The sequence below is a fragment of the Hylobates moloch genome, unplaced genomic scaffold (assembly GCF_009828535.3).
Source record: "Hylobates moloch isolate HMO894 unplaced genomic scaffold, HMol_V3 SCAFFOLD_4, whole genome shotgun sequence".
Taxonomy (NCBI): Eukaryota; Metazoa; Chordata; class Mammalia; order Primates; family Hylobatidae; genus Hylobates; species Hylobates moloch.
This window is the reverse complement of record NW_026652279.1, coordinates 161,109,724-161,125,032: the sequence shown is the minus strand read 5'-3', so window position 1 is coordinate 161,125,032 and position 15,309 is coordinate 161,109,724. Positions and strand designations below refer to the sequence as shown.

General features: G+C 38.0%; 1 protein-coding gene across 8 annotated transcripts in view; it reads right to left on the bottom strand.

Moving 5' to 3' along the window:
• The window catches only part of PCCA (propionyl-CoA carboxylase subunit alpha), a 448,216-nt gene that overhangs the window by 251,487 nt on the left and 181,420 nt on the right, over window positions 1-15,309 (bottom strand). For all 8 annotated transcript variants that reach the window (XM_032151213.2, XM_032151217.2, XM_058438035.1 and 5 more), the window contains one exon: window positions 12,642-12,792. In XM_032151213.2, coding sequence (XP_032007104.1) covers window positions 12,642-12,792 — 151 coding nt within the window. The remainder of the gene's footprint in view (window positions 1-12,641; window positions 12,793-15,309) is intronic.

Genomic DNA, 15,309 nt, shown 5'->3' with positions numbered 1-15,309 from the left:
CAAAATGGAAAACAAGAAAAAAAGTTTTAAAATATGAGATAAAATAAATAAAATCAAGTATTTAAAATGGGAAGAATTAAACTTTCACACTAAAAGAAAATGTTGGATTAGGTTCTTAGAAAATTTTTTCAGGCTAGGTGCCAGCAGCTCGCTCCTGTAATCCCAGCACTTTCAGAGGCCGAGAGAGGAGGATCCCTCGAGCCCAAGAGTTCTAGACAAGCCTGGGCAATATGTTGAGACCCCATCTATACAAATACATACACACACATAATTTTTTCTAAACTAAAAAAACAACTAATAAAGAAGGCTTTAAAATAAAGGACCAGACAAAACAGGAGGAGATACAGTATGACATGAGTCAAAGTAGGATTTGAGATTAAACATTTAAACAAGATAAACGTTCAGGCAAGAAAAAAGGCACATAACTCATGTACAAGAGTCATAAACCCACATACATCAAATTACACTGTACATAAATATTTAAAATATGCATTATTAGGAATGCAGGGAAAACTTAAAGACATATACTTCAGTATAACGTGAATTTATATAATGCCTGATACTCCAGCCAAGAGAGGAACAACTGAGGAAAAGAAGGCATACGTGAAACAACACTGGGAAGTAACTAAGAAGCTGGCTGCAGATTCCTAGGGCTCTACTCTACTACTGTTACTATTCTGAAGTACTTCTGTATGTGTGAAAATTACAATGAGGAAAAGAAAGTGAGACAGACACACAGAGGGAGAAAGGAAAAGAAGGAAGGAGGAAGGGAAAGAAAAGAAGGGAAAAAGGAAAGGAAAGAAGAGAGACAGAAAGAACCAAAGAAGGAAAGAAATGCAAAGATGTCTTGGATACAAAGATTTTTGGGGCAATGAACCTATTCTTATGATACCATACTGGTAGATACATTTGCCCAAACTCATAGACTGTGTAACACAAAGAGCAACCCTAGTATAAACTACAGACTTTAGTTAAAAACAATGTATTGCCGGGTGCCCTGGCACAGGGCTATAATCCCAGCACTTTAGGAGACAGAGGCCCCAAGAGTTCGAGACTAGCCTGGGCAACATGGTGAAACCTCGTCTCTACAAAAAATACAAAAATTAGCCAGGCGTAGTGACGCATGCCTGTAGTCCCAGCTACCTGTGAGGCTGGGGTGGCAGGATCGCCTGAGCCCAGGAGTTCAAGGCTGCAATGAGCTAGAATCTCAGCACTGCACTCCAGCCTGGGTGGTGGAGTAAGACCCCTCTCTCTAAAAATAAACAAACAAACAAAAAACCCACAATGCATCGATATTGGCTCATCAGCTGTAACAAACGCACCAAACTAATATGAGATGTTAAGTAGAGAAATGGTATGGGGTGAGGGAGGGGCATATAGGAACTCTCTCGTACTTAAGATTTTCTATAAACCCAAAACTGCTCTAACAAATAAAGTTAGTTTTTAAAATTATGATGAAAAACTCCATCTATCTCTTTCTTAGTCAAACAGATTCCATTTTTAAAGGGAAAAAGAAGAAAAGATATATAGAGGAATTGAATAAAACAACTGATAATCTACATTTTGATACTCCCTCATAAAATTCTGAAGGTCTACCACAAAAAGATGTTTAAAGTCCTACAATTGTGAAGGTTACCAGTATCAAATGGCTTGCATCTGAGTTCCAATTTCAAATATAAGGGTAATCTTATTATCCATATAAGAATTCAAATACAGTACCCACAGGTATCTCTAAAAAATAAATTCTTGATTTAAAAAACCCCTAACTTTATATAAAACAAATCAAAGAACTCACTAATCATGAAGCTATGGTAAGATGCTGACAGTGACCATAAAGTGATAAAATACACAAGTAAGATGAAACCTCCAGGAGAGTCATGGCTACAGAAAAGAAAGGAAATGCTACAATCACATAGAACTAATAATAAAATTAGCAAACATGAAGAGTTAGGAAGTAAAGACAGCAGGATTAAATATAAGTATGCCAATTTCCATTACTTTTGTAAAAGAGAAACAATATACTCTTTCAGATTGAAATATGAAGGAAAATGATAACAAAAATATAAATGTTTTTCATAACCATTTTTCTTATTAAGAACATATTTTAGTTCCATGTCACTGGAAGGCAAAAAAAGAACATATTTTAGGAATTAATATATCTGTGGAAAGTTATAAACATTTATCTAATAGTCCAGATATTCTGTCATTCTAATTTCTTTTTCTTCTGTTAAATATAAATATGATAAGCTAATCTATAGGCTAATTTTTCTTATGGAAAAATAAAAGCAATGAGAAAGGAATAGTTCTACCAGATACTGTACTATAATATATAGCTATAATACCTAAACCAGTGTGGTGCTAGGAGATGAATAAGCTGAAAAATTTAAAAAAGAAGAGTGAAGTAATGGGTCCGCATACATCTGCAATTTCAGTATGTAATGTCGATAGCACTTCTAATTATTACAGAAAAGACTGATTATTCAATAATTGTTGGAACAACCAGATAGCCATTGGAAAATAAATAAAATAAAATGAACTCTAAATGAAGTGAAGAATTCACCATGAAAGATGAAATATTTGACGAAAACATGAAAGAAAACAGTTTGATTGCTCAGAGCACAGAAAGCCTAAGTATGTCACACCAGAAATCATAAAGAGAAGATTTAAAAATTAAACTGCATACAAATAAAAACTTTCTATATAAGAAGAAAAAATATATACAAAGTTAAAAAGGCAACAGATAAGGAAAAATACCTACAAATCATATCTGTTATGTTTTCATACATGTATTTGTTAATGCTGCCAGGACATTTGAAAAAAAAAAAAAAGGTTTCTCCTCCCTTAACTATCCTTCCCCTCATCCAGAGAAGCTTCTTCTTTTGGAACATCAAGCAAAACAATTAAGCCAAGACACGTTAAAAAAAAGTTTGAAAAGAAAGCTGTAAGGAAATACAAGGGGAGGGGCTGTTAGATATGAGTTCTAAATTTCTTTTCAAAGAATTAATATGTCAGTATGTTCAATTCTTTGCCTTCTACTTTTAAACTTCCTCGTAAAGCAACCTTTTTCGATTACCTACTCCACCCTGACTCATTCTCATCACCTGCTCCACCCTAACTCATTCTGATCACCTGCTCTGCCCTGACTCCCGCCAAAGCACTCACCCCGTCATTCTCTTTAAATTAGCCAATTGGTAGCCTGTGCGGTCTAACCCTAGCCAACAGGGGAACGACACAGCAGCAGGCGCCACGTGCGTCAGGGATAAGAACCCCTTCCCCTCCCCTGTCCGAGTGTGTGCTCACCATTGCTCCATCTGTAAGGGCACACCCTTCTAAAGAAGTAACTTGCCTTGTGCTGAGAATTAAGAAGAAAATTTTATTAAAAATAAGAAAGTTTCTGAATCATAGATCAGTGCAATTGTTTACTCACAGAACATCTTAGCCCTGTTCCTCATACCCCACTTCCCCATGGGGCAGCATAGTTAATGGCCTGCTTCCCCTACACATGCAGAGGGGTATGCACATCTGGAAAGGAAAGCTCAGACTATTAAACTTAGAGCTTGTAGAAGAGTTGCTGGCATATCTGCCCCTCCTCAACTTTCGGTGGTGGGGAGAGGGAGGGTGAGAGGGTGATGTAGAGAGGCAGCGCAGCTCACTGGGGAGGGGCGGGGAAGGTCTCTATTTTACCAGCCCTGGCTGTCAATAAATGGCTTCAAGGGCCCTGACTTTAGGGTTGCTACCCCTTAATCCAACTGCCAGGGTCTTTGCTCAGAAAGCACCTGCCCTGTAGCCCTGTGAAAATATTCACAAGCCACTCCTTTCTGACACTATCACAAAGGGCTAATTTCCCCCAAAATAAGCAAATACCTACACATCAATAAGAAAACCCAAAGGGCAAAGGATCTAACAGTCAATTCACAGAAAAGGAAATATAAATGAATCTATAAAGAAAAATTCAACCTTACTCATGATAAACAATGAAAACAATATACCATTTTTCACTATCACACAAAGATCAAAAGGCAAAAAACACTTTTGGTCAGGGAGAGAATAAACAAGCTCTCCTTTAAGAGGTAAACTGACAATACTTAACTAATTTATAAAAGCACATATATTCCCAGCAATTCTACTTCTGCACGTGCAAAGTGGATATAAAGGGTCACTCATAATTGCATTATTTGGGATAGCAAAATACTGGAAAAATTATCAATAGAGATCTGGGGAAATTATATGACTGTTACATCCCTATGACAGGTTATTAAAAGTTATTAAAATGAAAAAGACAATGCTTTAAATTAGGCATGGAATACTCCCAAATTGATAAGATAAAAAAACAAAGGTTGCTTCAACAGAGGAAAAATAAATGGCTGTGATAAAAGTGTGGTATGGAGAGTAACTTTTCCTTTGTAGACTCTTATGAACCACTAGATTTTTATAAACAAAGTATTATAAATTCTGAGTATTACTACTCAATAAAATAAGAAACTAAAATTATCCCGGCAAATTGCATATAGTAGTCCCCCCTTATCCTTGGGGCACACGTTCCTAGGTCCCTAGCAAATGCCTGAAACTGTGGATAGTATAGAACATGATTGCTGTCAATTAGAACACTTTTCTATTCATGTCTTATACACATACATTTAATGTCTTTCCCATCTTAAGCACTTATCATGCACTGTGGCCATAACTTTTAAAGTTTGACTTTTGACAGCAAAAGTAGTACAAATTTCTTTTCCTTCTTCACAATGCCACCGATGGAAGATTCATCCTTACCGCAGATCTTAGCAACCGCAGCACATGACTCTTTCCTTATTAAGTCTAGAACTTTTACCTTTTCACTTACAGGGAACACTTTATGGCTTCTCTCTGGCATATGTGAATTGCCAGCAACACTACTCTTGCGTGCTGGGGCCACTATGAAATAAAGTAGAGGTGACTTGAACATAAGCACTGAGGTATCATACAGTTGATGTGATCATTGAGGAGGCTTTTTTGTTTGTTTTGTTTGTTTGTTTGTTTGTTTGTTTTTCAGAGACAGGGTCTCGCTCTGTCCAGGCTGGAGTGCAGTGGCACCATCATGTCTCACTGCAGTGAGGTGGCTTCTAAGTGACTCATGGAGAGGGAGTGTCTACAGCATGGAGATGCCAGACAAAGAGAGGATCCACGTCCCAGGCAGGATGGAGCAGGAGGGTGTGAGATTTCATCACACTACTCAGGATAGTGCACAATCTAAGACTTATGAATTGTTTATTTCTAAAGTTTTCCATTTAATATATTTGGAATGAAGTAGACCCTGTGTGTAGCTGAAACTTTGGAAAGGAAAACTATGGATAAGGAGGACTACTAGAATACACTTCAATAAGATAGCATTTTAACAAAATCCTAGTTTCCGTAGAGTAGTTCTCCATCTAGCTGTCCTTCTTTCAAATGCGGAGAGAGGTGAGATGAGGGAGAAGTATGGTGAGAGAGGGGAGACAGGTGTGTGTGGGTGTGCAGGTGGATACATAGCTCAGTGTTCACTGTGAGAGGTGAACAGAGAACATTCCAAGCAATGGCAGTGGCATGACACAAGGCACAAAGAAGTCAAACTGAAAGGCACCTTCAGGGAAAAGAAAGGAGTCTCTCGTAATTCATACACAGAGACCGGCACTGGCAAGAAACAGGACTCTGGGGGAAAAATCAGGGCCACAAAAAAAAAGCTTGTGTCGTGATGCAAAAGCATTCAAACTTTATCTTTGAGCAACAGAAAACCAGTGACTTAAAAAAATAAAGCAAAGATATGTGAAGATAGCATAGGTAATGCAGTTACATAAACTGTGACCAGATTGAGAACAAAACCAGTCAACTGAACCAACTATTAATGCACCAAACGTGGTGACTTTCTTAGTGTTGCATCTCTTTATGGAGAAACTGTATTGTTATTTCAAATTTCACTCTTAAGGACATTTAGAAAGTGAAGATGCATTTCTGTTACCAAAAAAAAAAAAACCGTTCTGAAGCTGGAAAAAGTGAAAGTTCAATCAGGAAATTTCAAAGAAAAGAAAAAAAGAACAAAGAAAATTATAGCCCTCTAGCTCAAACTGAAACACTAATTAGAGATAACATATATCTTGGGAGATAAAGAATTTGGTGAATGTGCCTTAAGTATTATAATTTAAGGTTAGTAAAGAAATTTGAAACAGAATATCTACTATTAAAAGAACACTTGGGCCAGGCGCGGTGGCTCACGCCTGTAATCCCAACACTTTGGGAGGTCGAGGCGGGTGGATCACTAGGTCAAGAGATCGAGACCATCCTGGCCAACATGGTAAAACCCCGTCTCTACTAAAAAAACAAAAATTAGCTGGGTGTGGTGGTGTGCGCCTGTAGTCCCAGCTACTCCAGAGGCTGAGGCAGGAGAATTGTTTGAATCTGGGAAGTGGAGGTTGCAGTGAGCCAAGATCGTGCCACTACACTCCAGCCTGGTGACAGAGCAAGCCTCTGTCTCAAAAAAAAAAAAAAAAAAATTGGATTGTTTAAACAATATCAGAAAGAAATCTTTGGAATATGTAAGAATAGTTTTCTGAACACATATGAAGTCCAAAATTCTTTGTTCATGCTCTCATTCAATTATATCCTCCACATCAAATACCCCCTATCACACAGATACATTCTAAAAAATTAAAATTAATTTATTCTGGTAACTGACAGGATCACAGTCACTGGAAGTAAACCGCAAGAGAGAAAAATATGATTAAACACTAAATGGGAGACAAATGTCTCAAAGTATGATGTTAAATATTATAGAATGCTATTTAAATAGCATGCTTAACAGCATTAGGTACTATCAGAGCTCTGTTCGTGAACAAGAGCTCTAATCAATCAGAGACCTTAGGACGTTTGCTAAGTGCAGGCATTAGTGAAATATTTTCCCGCAGTGTGGGGCCCAGCCCACTGGTGAGAACTGGGGCAATTTCAGGCCGAACATGGACACGACATTCTACAGCATTGATTCATATCACTATGAGTCAATGATTCACAATTTTTGTCATATTAGATCTGGTAATATGACAAAAATCTTCGTGAATTTGATTTTTTTTCCTGAAATATTTTTATAATTTTTTGAGGGTATAGAACATAATTTCCTAGCAAGCTATCCAATACATAAAACATAGGTACTTAGAGAGTCTTGACCACCTGCATAGAATTATTTGAAAAAATATCAACTACAGGATGGGCACAGAGGCTCACGCCTGTAATACCAGCACTTTGGGAGTCCCAGGCAGGTGGATCACAAGGTCAAGAGACTGAAACCATCCTGGTCAACATGGTGAAACCCTGTCTCTACTAAAAATACAAAAATTAGCTGGGTGTGGTGGCACGCACCTATAGCCCCAACTACTCGGGAGGCTGAGGCAGGAGAATTGCCTGAACCCGGGAGGCGGAGGTTTGCAGGCTGAGATCACGCCACTGCACCCCAGCCTGGTGACAGAGTGAGACTCCGTTTCAAAAAAAAAAAAAAAAAATCAACTATCGGGTCTTATACCGGAAACGACCATGGTACAAACTTGAACAAACTTATAACCTGAGATAAATGAGCCAGAAACAAATGGAAAAAAAGATAACACAAGAACAGAGTAACAAACTGCCCATTTGTCAATTCCATAAATATTGGTAAGTACCTCAATTTAAAAATCTTGTATCTCTTTGGTCTGGAATAGAATACAAATATTTTGCGGTCATCTCAAATTGTCTTCAGAATCAAATTACAAGCTATTATTCTCATTATGACAAAATAAAGTCTCCACTTTAACCAAAAACATGATTTCCCAGCTAATTATCTAATTAGACATACTTAGTTATAAAGATACATTTTAATCAAAATCAAATTAACCTTCAAAAGGCAAAATTCTGTCACTTCTAAAGATAGTCACAAAATAAAATATAGGCTACAAAGGTGATTTCAAAGGAAGTATGAGTTTTAAGCAACAACTACTGAGCTACTACCTATAAAATGCTACAAGTATTTACAATACTGGTCTCCAAATGCATCTAGATAGATCACTTTTGCCATACTTAACGAAAATCAGCCCCAATATTTGATAGTTACACTTTACAATGAAAATACAGCAATGTTTTTAACTTTTTACATATAACTTATAGATTAAAATTCTGGTGATTATATTCATCTGAAAATGGAAGGCTGGCACTGAACTTTCCCTCCAAACTCCTTCTAGGGTATACTCTTACACTGCAGAATACAGATGGTTAAAAACCCTATTCCCAGACTCCTTTACAGCTGAGGTTTCCATGTGACTGCATGAGGTTCTGGATGTGCAAATGCATGAGATTTGGAAAGGAAAAGTGAGGTAGCAGTGAGGCACAGACTGTCATTCCACTACCCGCTCACTGCTTTTGGGGGGTGTTGAGAGTCAGGACACAAACTTATTTAATCTATAGGCATAATGTACCTCTAAAGCCACTCAGCTTGGAACTTGGGCTTATTGGGGACTAGAAAACAACTGGTGGGGAATGGGAGATGGGGGAGGTCTTCTTAAAAACATCATAGGGTAAGAATATACGAAGGGATCAGCCAAAACCAAGATGAAAACACAGATTTGCAAACCCAACACTCAACACCATTTTTGCCCTAAAGTCATTTGCCATTCCAGGAAAAAAGGACTATGAATATAAGCTATACTTTTGGTGGCATCAAGAAATCAAAAGCATAACCACGAAGACAAGAGGCCACCAAAGTATCAGTTTATCAAAGAACCCTGATAAACTACCCCCACTTTCAGTGGGCACCATAAAGGAATGCAACCTCAAGATAAGACTGAACTGGAATAAAACCAACCATTCTCTAGAACTGCAACCGGGCTGTGTATCCCCTCAGGAATCCAACGAGCCTTACACTTTGAGCTTAGATTGCCATAGTCACAAAATACTACTGTCCATAGGCATGTGGCAGAAAAAAAATTGAAAAATCTCTATAAGAAAGAATCCATCATCCTAGGTTTTGATTAATAAAATAACAATTTTTAAAATAACTGTATATGACAGTATAATAATAAGGCCCAACAGGAACTCAACAGTACAACCAAGAAACAGCATAAAAAGCAGTTAATACAAGTAGTCATAAGACTTCATATGTCAACATTATCAGACATGTACTACAAAACAAATAAGCTAATTATGTTCAAAAAATAAAAGCCAAAATTGAAAATTCAAATAGGAGACAAGAAAAGATAAAAACCAATGAATCATACATTTAAAAGAACCAAATAGAAATTTCAGAACTGAAATATAAACAATTGAAATCAGGAACTCAATGGGTGATTGATTAATTAAATACAGCATAAGGGAAGGTAAGAAAGACAGAAGAAATTATCCAAAAAAGATGAAAAATATCAAAGAGAGCATGAGAAACACAAGAGATATATTAAGGAAGTCTAAAATGAAAGTTACACGTTTATTCATCTGTGTGTGTGAGATTGTTCCAGAAGTAATAATGGTGGAGAATTTCCAAAAAAATATTAAAAGACATTAATCTACAGACAAAATATTCAATGAATTCCACGTATACATGTACGTGAATCAGCGAAAAGTTAAAGGAAATCTAACAAAAACAGAAATTAATAAATGCTACCAAAAGAAAAAAGCAATTATGTCCAAATAAGCAGAATGCAGAATGAGTGGGGAAGTCTCACCAGAAATAGTGAAATAATATTTTCAATAAATTGAAAAAAATACTGGCCAAACTAAGATTTTTAATTTTTTTTTTTTTTTTGGTACAGACAGGTAGACAGGTTCTCACTATGTTACCCAGACTGATCTTGAACTCCTGGGCTCAAGGGATCCTCCCACCTCAGCCTCCCAAAGCACTGGGATTACAGGGGTGAGCCACGGCACACAGCCAAGATGTCTAAGAAGAGTAAAAACGCATTTCATGAACAAGGCAACATAAAGTCATTGGCTGTCAACAAAAAGAGTTTGTCCCAAGTCAACCTCTAAAAGAAACTACCAGAAACAAAGACAAATAAAAGGTAAATATGTGGGAGGAATGGAATGAATGATGTCTAAAATAATAAGAGAAATGGCCTTGGGGGATAATTGTACCCAACTCAGGAGACAGTAAACGGACTTTAAACTGTTCTAAGCTCCCTTGTCAGTCCGGCAGCTCAGGTGAAAAGATACTGTTATCAGATTTTGACACATTAAGGATGTATGTTGTAACGTAGAGGTTCTACCAAAAGATCAGCAGTATTTATAACCCCCAAACTTGTACAGGAAAAAAATTAAATGATAAATACTGCAAAAGAAAGAAAAAAAAAGGAAAAAGGCCAGAGATTGGACAAGAAGAAAACATTTTTAAAAATTAGAAATTTAAACTCAAATATACCAGCATTTCTGTTAACTTTCTAAGGAGCAAATGGTCAAGATACAAGACAAACACATCAAACTGGACTGAAAAATTATACACTGCTTACAGAGGCACACGTGAACTGTCTTCAAACAGGCAGGTCGAGAGTAAAAGCATGAAGACAGCCACAGCACGCAAAAGATAACCATCAGGAAAGAGGTATAAATCCACGTGGAGCCCAGAACATCAGCTTCCCGACGGCTGGGGAGCCGCAGGGCCACTAGTGAACTCACCTCAAAGTTCAAGGACACAAGGACGGTCTACTGCCAAGGCACAGGAACAGAAAACAGCCCTCCTGCACCCATGGTAAGGCTAACCAGGGCACAGGAATCTCCCTCTGGGAAACAGGCACAGGCATGAAGACACGGCTCCCATGAAGCACAGGGTCAGAGGCAAGCCCTCAAGCTCAGGATGAAGCAGGCATGCAGAAACCCCACAAGCAGCCCCTTGGTGCATGTGAGAAAACCACAACAGGAAGGCTTAAGCTCGACCCAGCTCCTGCCTGCAGTGACTCAACACCCGCTCCCATCCACCCCCTCCCCCAAGGGCCTAATGGAAGAAGAGTTGACACTGTTTTCAGGCATAAGTATGCCTTCCTCAGTCTCTCCTGTCCTATTCCACCCCTTAGCCATCAGCCCATAATCCCCCCACTCACCCACCCCAGTCCTAGGCAAGTACTAATCTATTTATCTCTGTAGGTCACATGCGTTTTTTGAATGGTGTACTGGACTGAAGAGTGTCCTGTCAAAATTCACATCCACCCACAACCTGTGACCGCGACCTTACTGGGAAACAGGATCTTGGCAGAGGAAATCAGGTATGATGAGGCCGTACTAAATGGGAAGGGTCCTGAATCCAACGTGACTAGTGTCCCTATAGAGAACGGGAACCCTGGACACAGAGATGCACAGAGAGAAGGCAACGTGACAACTGCAGCAGGGATTAGAGTTATGCTGCCAAAGCCAAGGAACACCAAAGACTGTCGGCAACACCAGAACCAGGAGAGAGGCATGGAGTGGATTCTCCCTCCAACGCCCCAGGAAGGAACCCACTCAGCTGGAACCTGCATGATAGACTCTGGCCTCCTGAAGTGTAAGAGAACAAATTTCTGTTGTGTTAAGCTACAGTTAATGATCATTTGTTATGGCAGTCCTAGCAAACGAACACAAATTCGATAAAACTGGAAATAAACTATCTACAGAAATCTAATAGATAAAGAAATAGTGGCATCTTCTTAGAAAATGTATCATATAGGAGTTCCATGAAATAGCACAAATCTCACAAATGCCATGCTGAAAAAAGAAGCCAGGCACAAAAGAACAAATACTATATGATCCCATTAATATAGTTTTAAAAAACAAACAAAAGTAATAATGCTGCTTAGGTATGCATAATTCAAAGGAAGAATGATATGAAAACTGAAGGTTCTGAGAAGTCAGTCAGATAGGAGACAGCTCTAGGGAAGATGGAGGGGGAATCAGAATCATTGAGAAGGGGAAGAAAATGAGGCTGGTGTAAAAAGAGCTGGCTGTTTTATAAATATTTCTAGACCCAGTTGATGTTTACATTGATTTTTGCTTTATAATAATACGTTTTCAATTATTCACCTGTGTTCTATGTATGTTTCTGTATAGTTCACAATTTAAACAAAAGAAAAAAGAGAAGAAGGAAGGAAATAAAGCCACCGGTTACAAAGCCAGTAGCTTCCTGAGATTTGGTTAGAACTACGGAAGTATGTCCCCCAAAGCCAACAGTTCGAAGGGCAGCCACTTGATTCTCAACCTCCTCACTGTGGCAGAGGTGCCGGTTCCTGTGGGAGCCTGGCTGAGTGGTACAGCAGCGGGAATCACTCCCAAAGTTCACTCTGGGTACCCTTCCTTCCTCCATCCTTCCAAAGATTTTGCAATCACTGAATCACTTCCTATTTGTAATATCTAGAGTAATTTTTCTTAACAGCACATACACACTGACAAATACAGTTCATCTAGAAAGGTTCAAGAAAAAAACAAAGTGGTATTTCCAACATAAAGTATTAACAGTGACAAAGCAGAGGTCTAGCTATTGAACTTTAGAGGGATACTTATCCGTCATTCCTAACAGATGTCTTAGCACAAGCATAAAAACTAAATCTTTATTTAACACTTTATGGAGTTAATTTTTTAACATTTATAAAACAAAAAGGGGTGGAGAAGGAAGGGTAAAGTACAGAGGCATGGAGAGGAATAAAAACAGTTGTCGTTACCTGGAGTCTTGTATTCATTTCTAAGAAATAAAAATTCTTCTTAGAGTCCACAAGGAACTCCACTGTCCCAGCAGAGGAATATTTTACTGCTCTGGCAAGAGCTACAGCTTGTTCTCCCATCGCTCTTCGAGTCTCCACATCCAAAAAAATGCTACATATACAGAAAAAGTGTTTGTCTACATTTTGGACAAAAATCAAGTCATCTTTTGTGTGCATTACATAAATATTTTCTTAAAGTTTACTCAGATATAGACCATCTATACCAATTTAAGAATTCAAAATATGCTTTATATATGTTTTATAATATATGTTGACTATATTATTAAGCATAACATGCTTAAATAAGTCAACTTTAGATTTGTATAAAACTAACATTTGAACTTTTCACATTACTCTGCAACTTCAATCCATTTACAAAATATACAACTACTCTTCAACTTCTAATATTTAACATATATATTCAGAATTGCTTCAAGCCAAAAACTGGGAGAAAAATAACTTCTTAGTATCTAACATACACAATCAATCCTCATTGCTCATGTAGTCCATATTTACAAATTTGCCTACTTGCTGAAATTTATTTGTAACCCCAAAATCAATACTTAAGGTGCTTTCATGGTCCTTTGTGAACAAGTGCAGAGAGGTGAAAAATTTGAGACTCCAGCACGCTAAGGCTGAACAAGGTGATGCTCTCCCTTCTTGTTTCAATGCTCATACTATAAAAAGCATCCTTTTCAAGGTCTATTTAGTGTCACTTTTTTGCATTTGTGTGTGTGTGTGTGTGTGTGTGTGTGTGTCATTTCACGGTGTGAAATGGCCCACCACGCATTGTCCTTAGGTGCTGTCTGGGGTTCCCATGTGCAAGAAGGCCATGAAGTACTGTCTGGAGAAAATGTGTGGGATAAGCTTTACTCAGGCATGTGTTACAGTCTTGTTGGCCAGGATTGTGAGTTCACTGTTAATGAATCAACCACAGATATTAAATGAGAAATATACATAAAACAAAATTATGTATTAATCCACTGAGGAAAATGTTATAAGCAAAGGCTCGCAGGAACCTAACCCTGTATTTCCCCTAGGAGCAATTATTCAGTGTTCACTAATTCAGTAATCAAGGTGACTTTAGAGAACATAACTGCCACAAATAACAAGAATCAGCAATACATCCACTAAATCCTGCACGTTTGGCTTCAAGATACCAAACCCACCTTCAAGCAGGCAAGTTAAGCTAAAATGACTTCAACAAACCCCCCAAAAAATATCATCAAACCACTTTTGCATTTTCACAGATTTTGCTTCTATGAAAGAAAGGCTCTGAGAAACAAAACATTAACTACTTTTCTACTTGTGGATTAAAATTATTCTCAAAGGAGCAGGATTGATATGACATACTATAAAAGCTTTATTATGGAATAGTATAAAAAACTTGCATGAAGCGGCCTCCAATATATAGCAATTATTAATACATGGCCACTCTGGCTTTATCTATGCTACTTGCCCACTTCTCCACCAGGCCCACCCTTTATTGTTTTTAAAGTAAATCCCAAATTAGGTATCATTTCACTTGTAAAAACATACATATCTGTTTCTATGAGATAAAGTACCCTTTTGTAACACAACTACACAAAAAACAAGAACTCCTTAAAAGCATTTAATATCCACTTGGTATTCAAATTTCTCTATCTCATAAATATCTTGATACAGCTGATTTCTTTGAATCAGGATCCACATAAGGTCCAAAACTGCATTTGATTGGTTTTTCTCTTAAGACTCTTTTAATCTGTAATGCCCCTTCCCCATTTTCTGGCCAAGGATCTGGTCATTTCACTGTCTTATTCCTCACATTCTTGGTTCAACTGCATGCAACCCCACGGTGTCTTTTCACATTCATATTACATTTCTATTTCATATAGATTGCTAGTTAGACTCAGAGCCTTGAATATATTCAAGTTGGATTGGGGTGGGGGAAGGGGAAGAGTTCACAGGTGGGAAGTGTACTTCCTACTATCTCCCTTTTGGTGAAGTTAGAATAAATCAATGAGTTCAAGTGTTATGAATTATCTATAATATAGTTTGCATTAACCTAATGTATAGACATAGATGACATTTCAACAATAATTGGCTGACAAAATTAATGCAACTAAAAAAAAAAAACCCCAACTAACAATTAATAGCATAACATTTGGAGAATCTCAGTGCAGCTCTGTGAAACTCTTTCTCCTATTTGATCTTGCTCTTGCCCTTTTCAAAAGCCCTGCTAGATATCCAGAGATATGAGTGACCCCAGCTAGCATTGCCCTCAAAGCACATTAGTAGATTCTTTTTTTTTTTTTAATTTATTTTTTTTGGTGGGGTGGGGAAGAACAGGGTCTTGCTCTGTCACCCAGGCTGGAATCTGGTGGCATGATGTCGGCTCACTGCAACCTCGACCTCTGGGGTTAAGCAATCCTCCCACTTCAGCCTCCCAAGTAGCTGGAACTATAGGCATATGCCACCACAGTCAGCTGATTTTTTATTTTTTTGTGAAGATGAGGTCCCACTATGTTGTCCAGGCTGGTCTCAAACTCTTAGGCTCAAGCAATCCTCCCACCTCAGACTCCCAAAGTGCTAAGATTACAGGTGTGAGCCACCGTGCCCAGCCGATTCTTACTCCAGGAACTGAAAACTA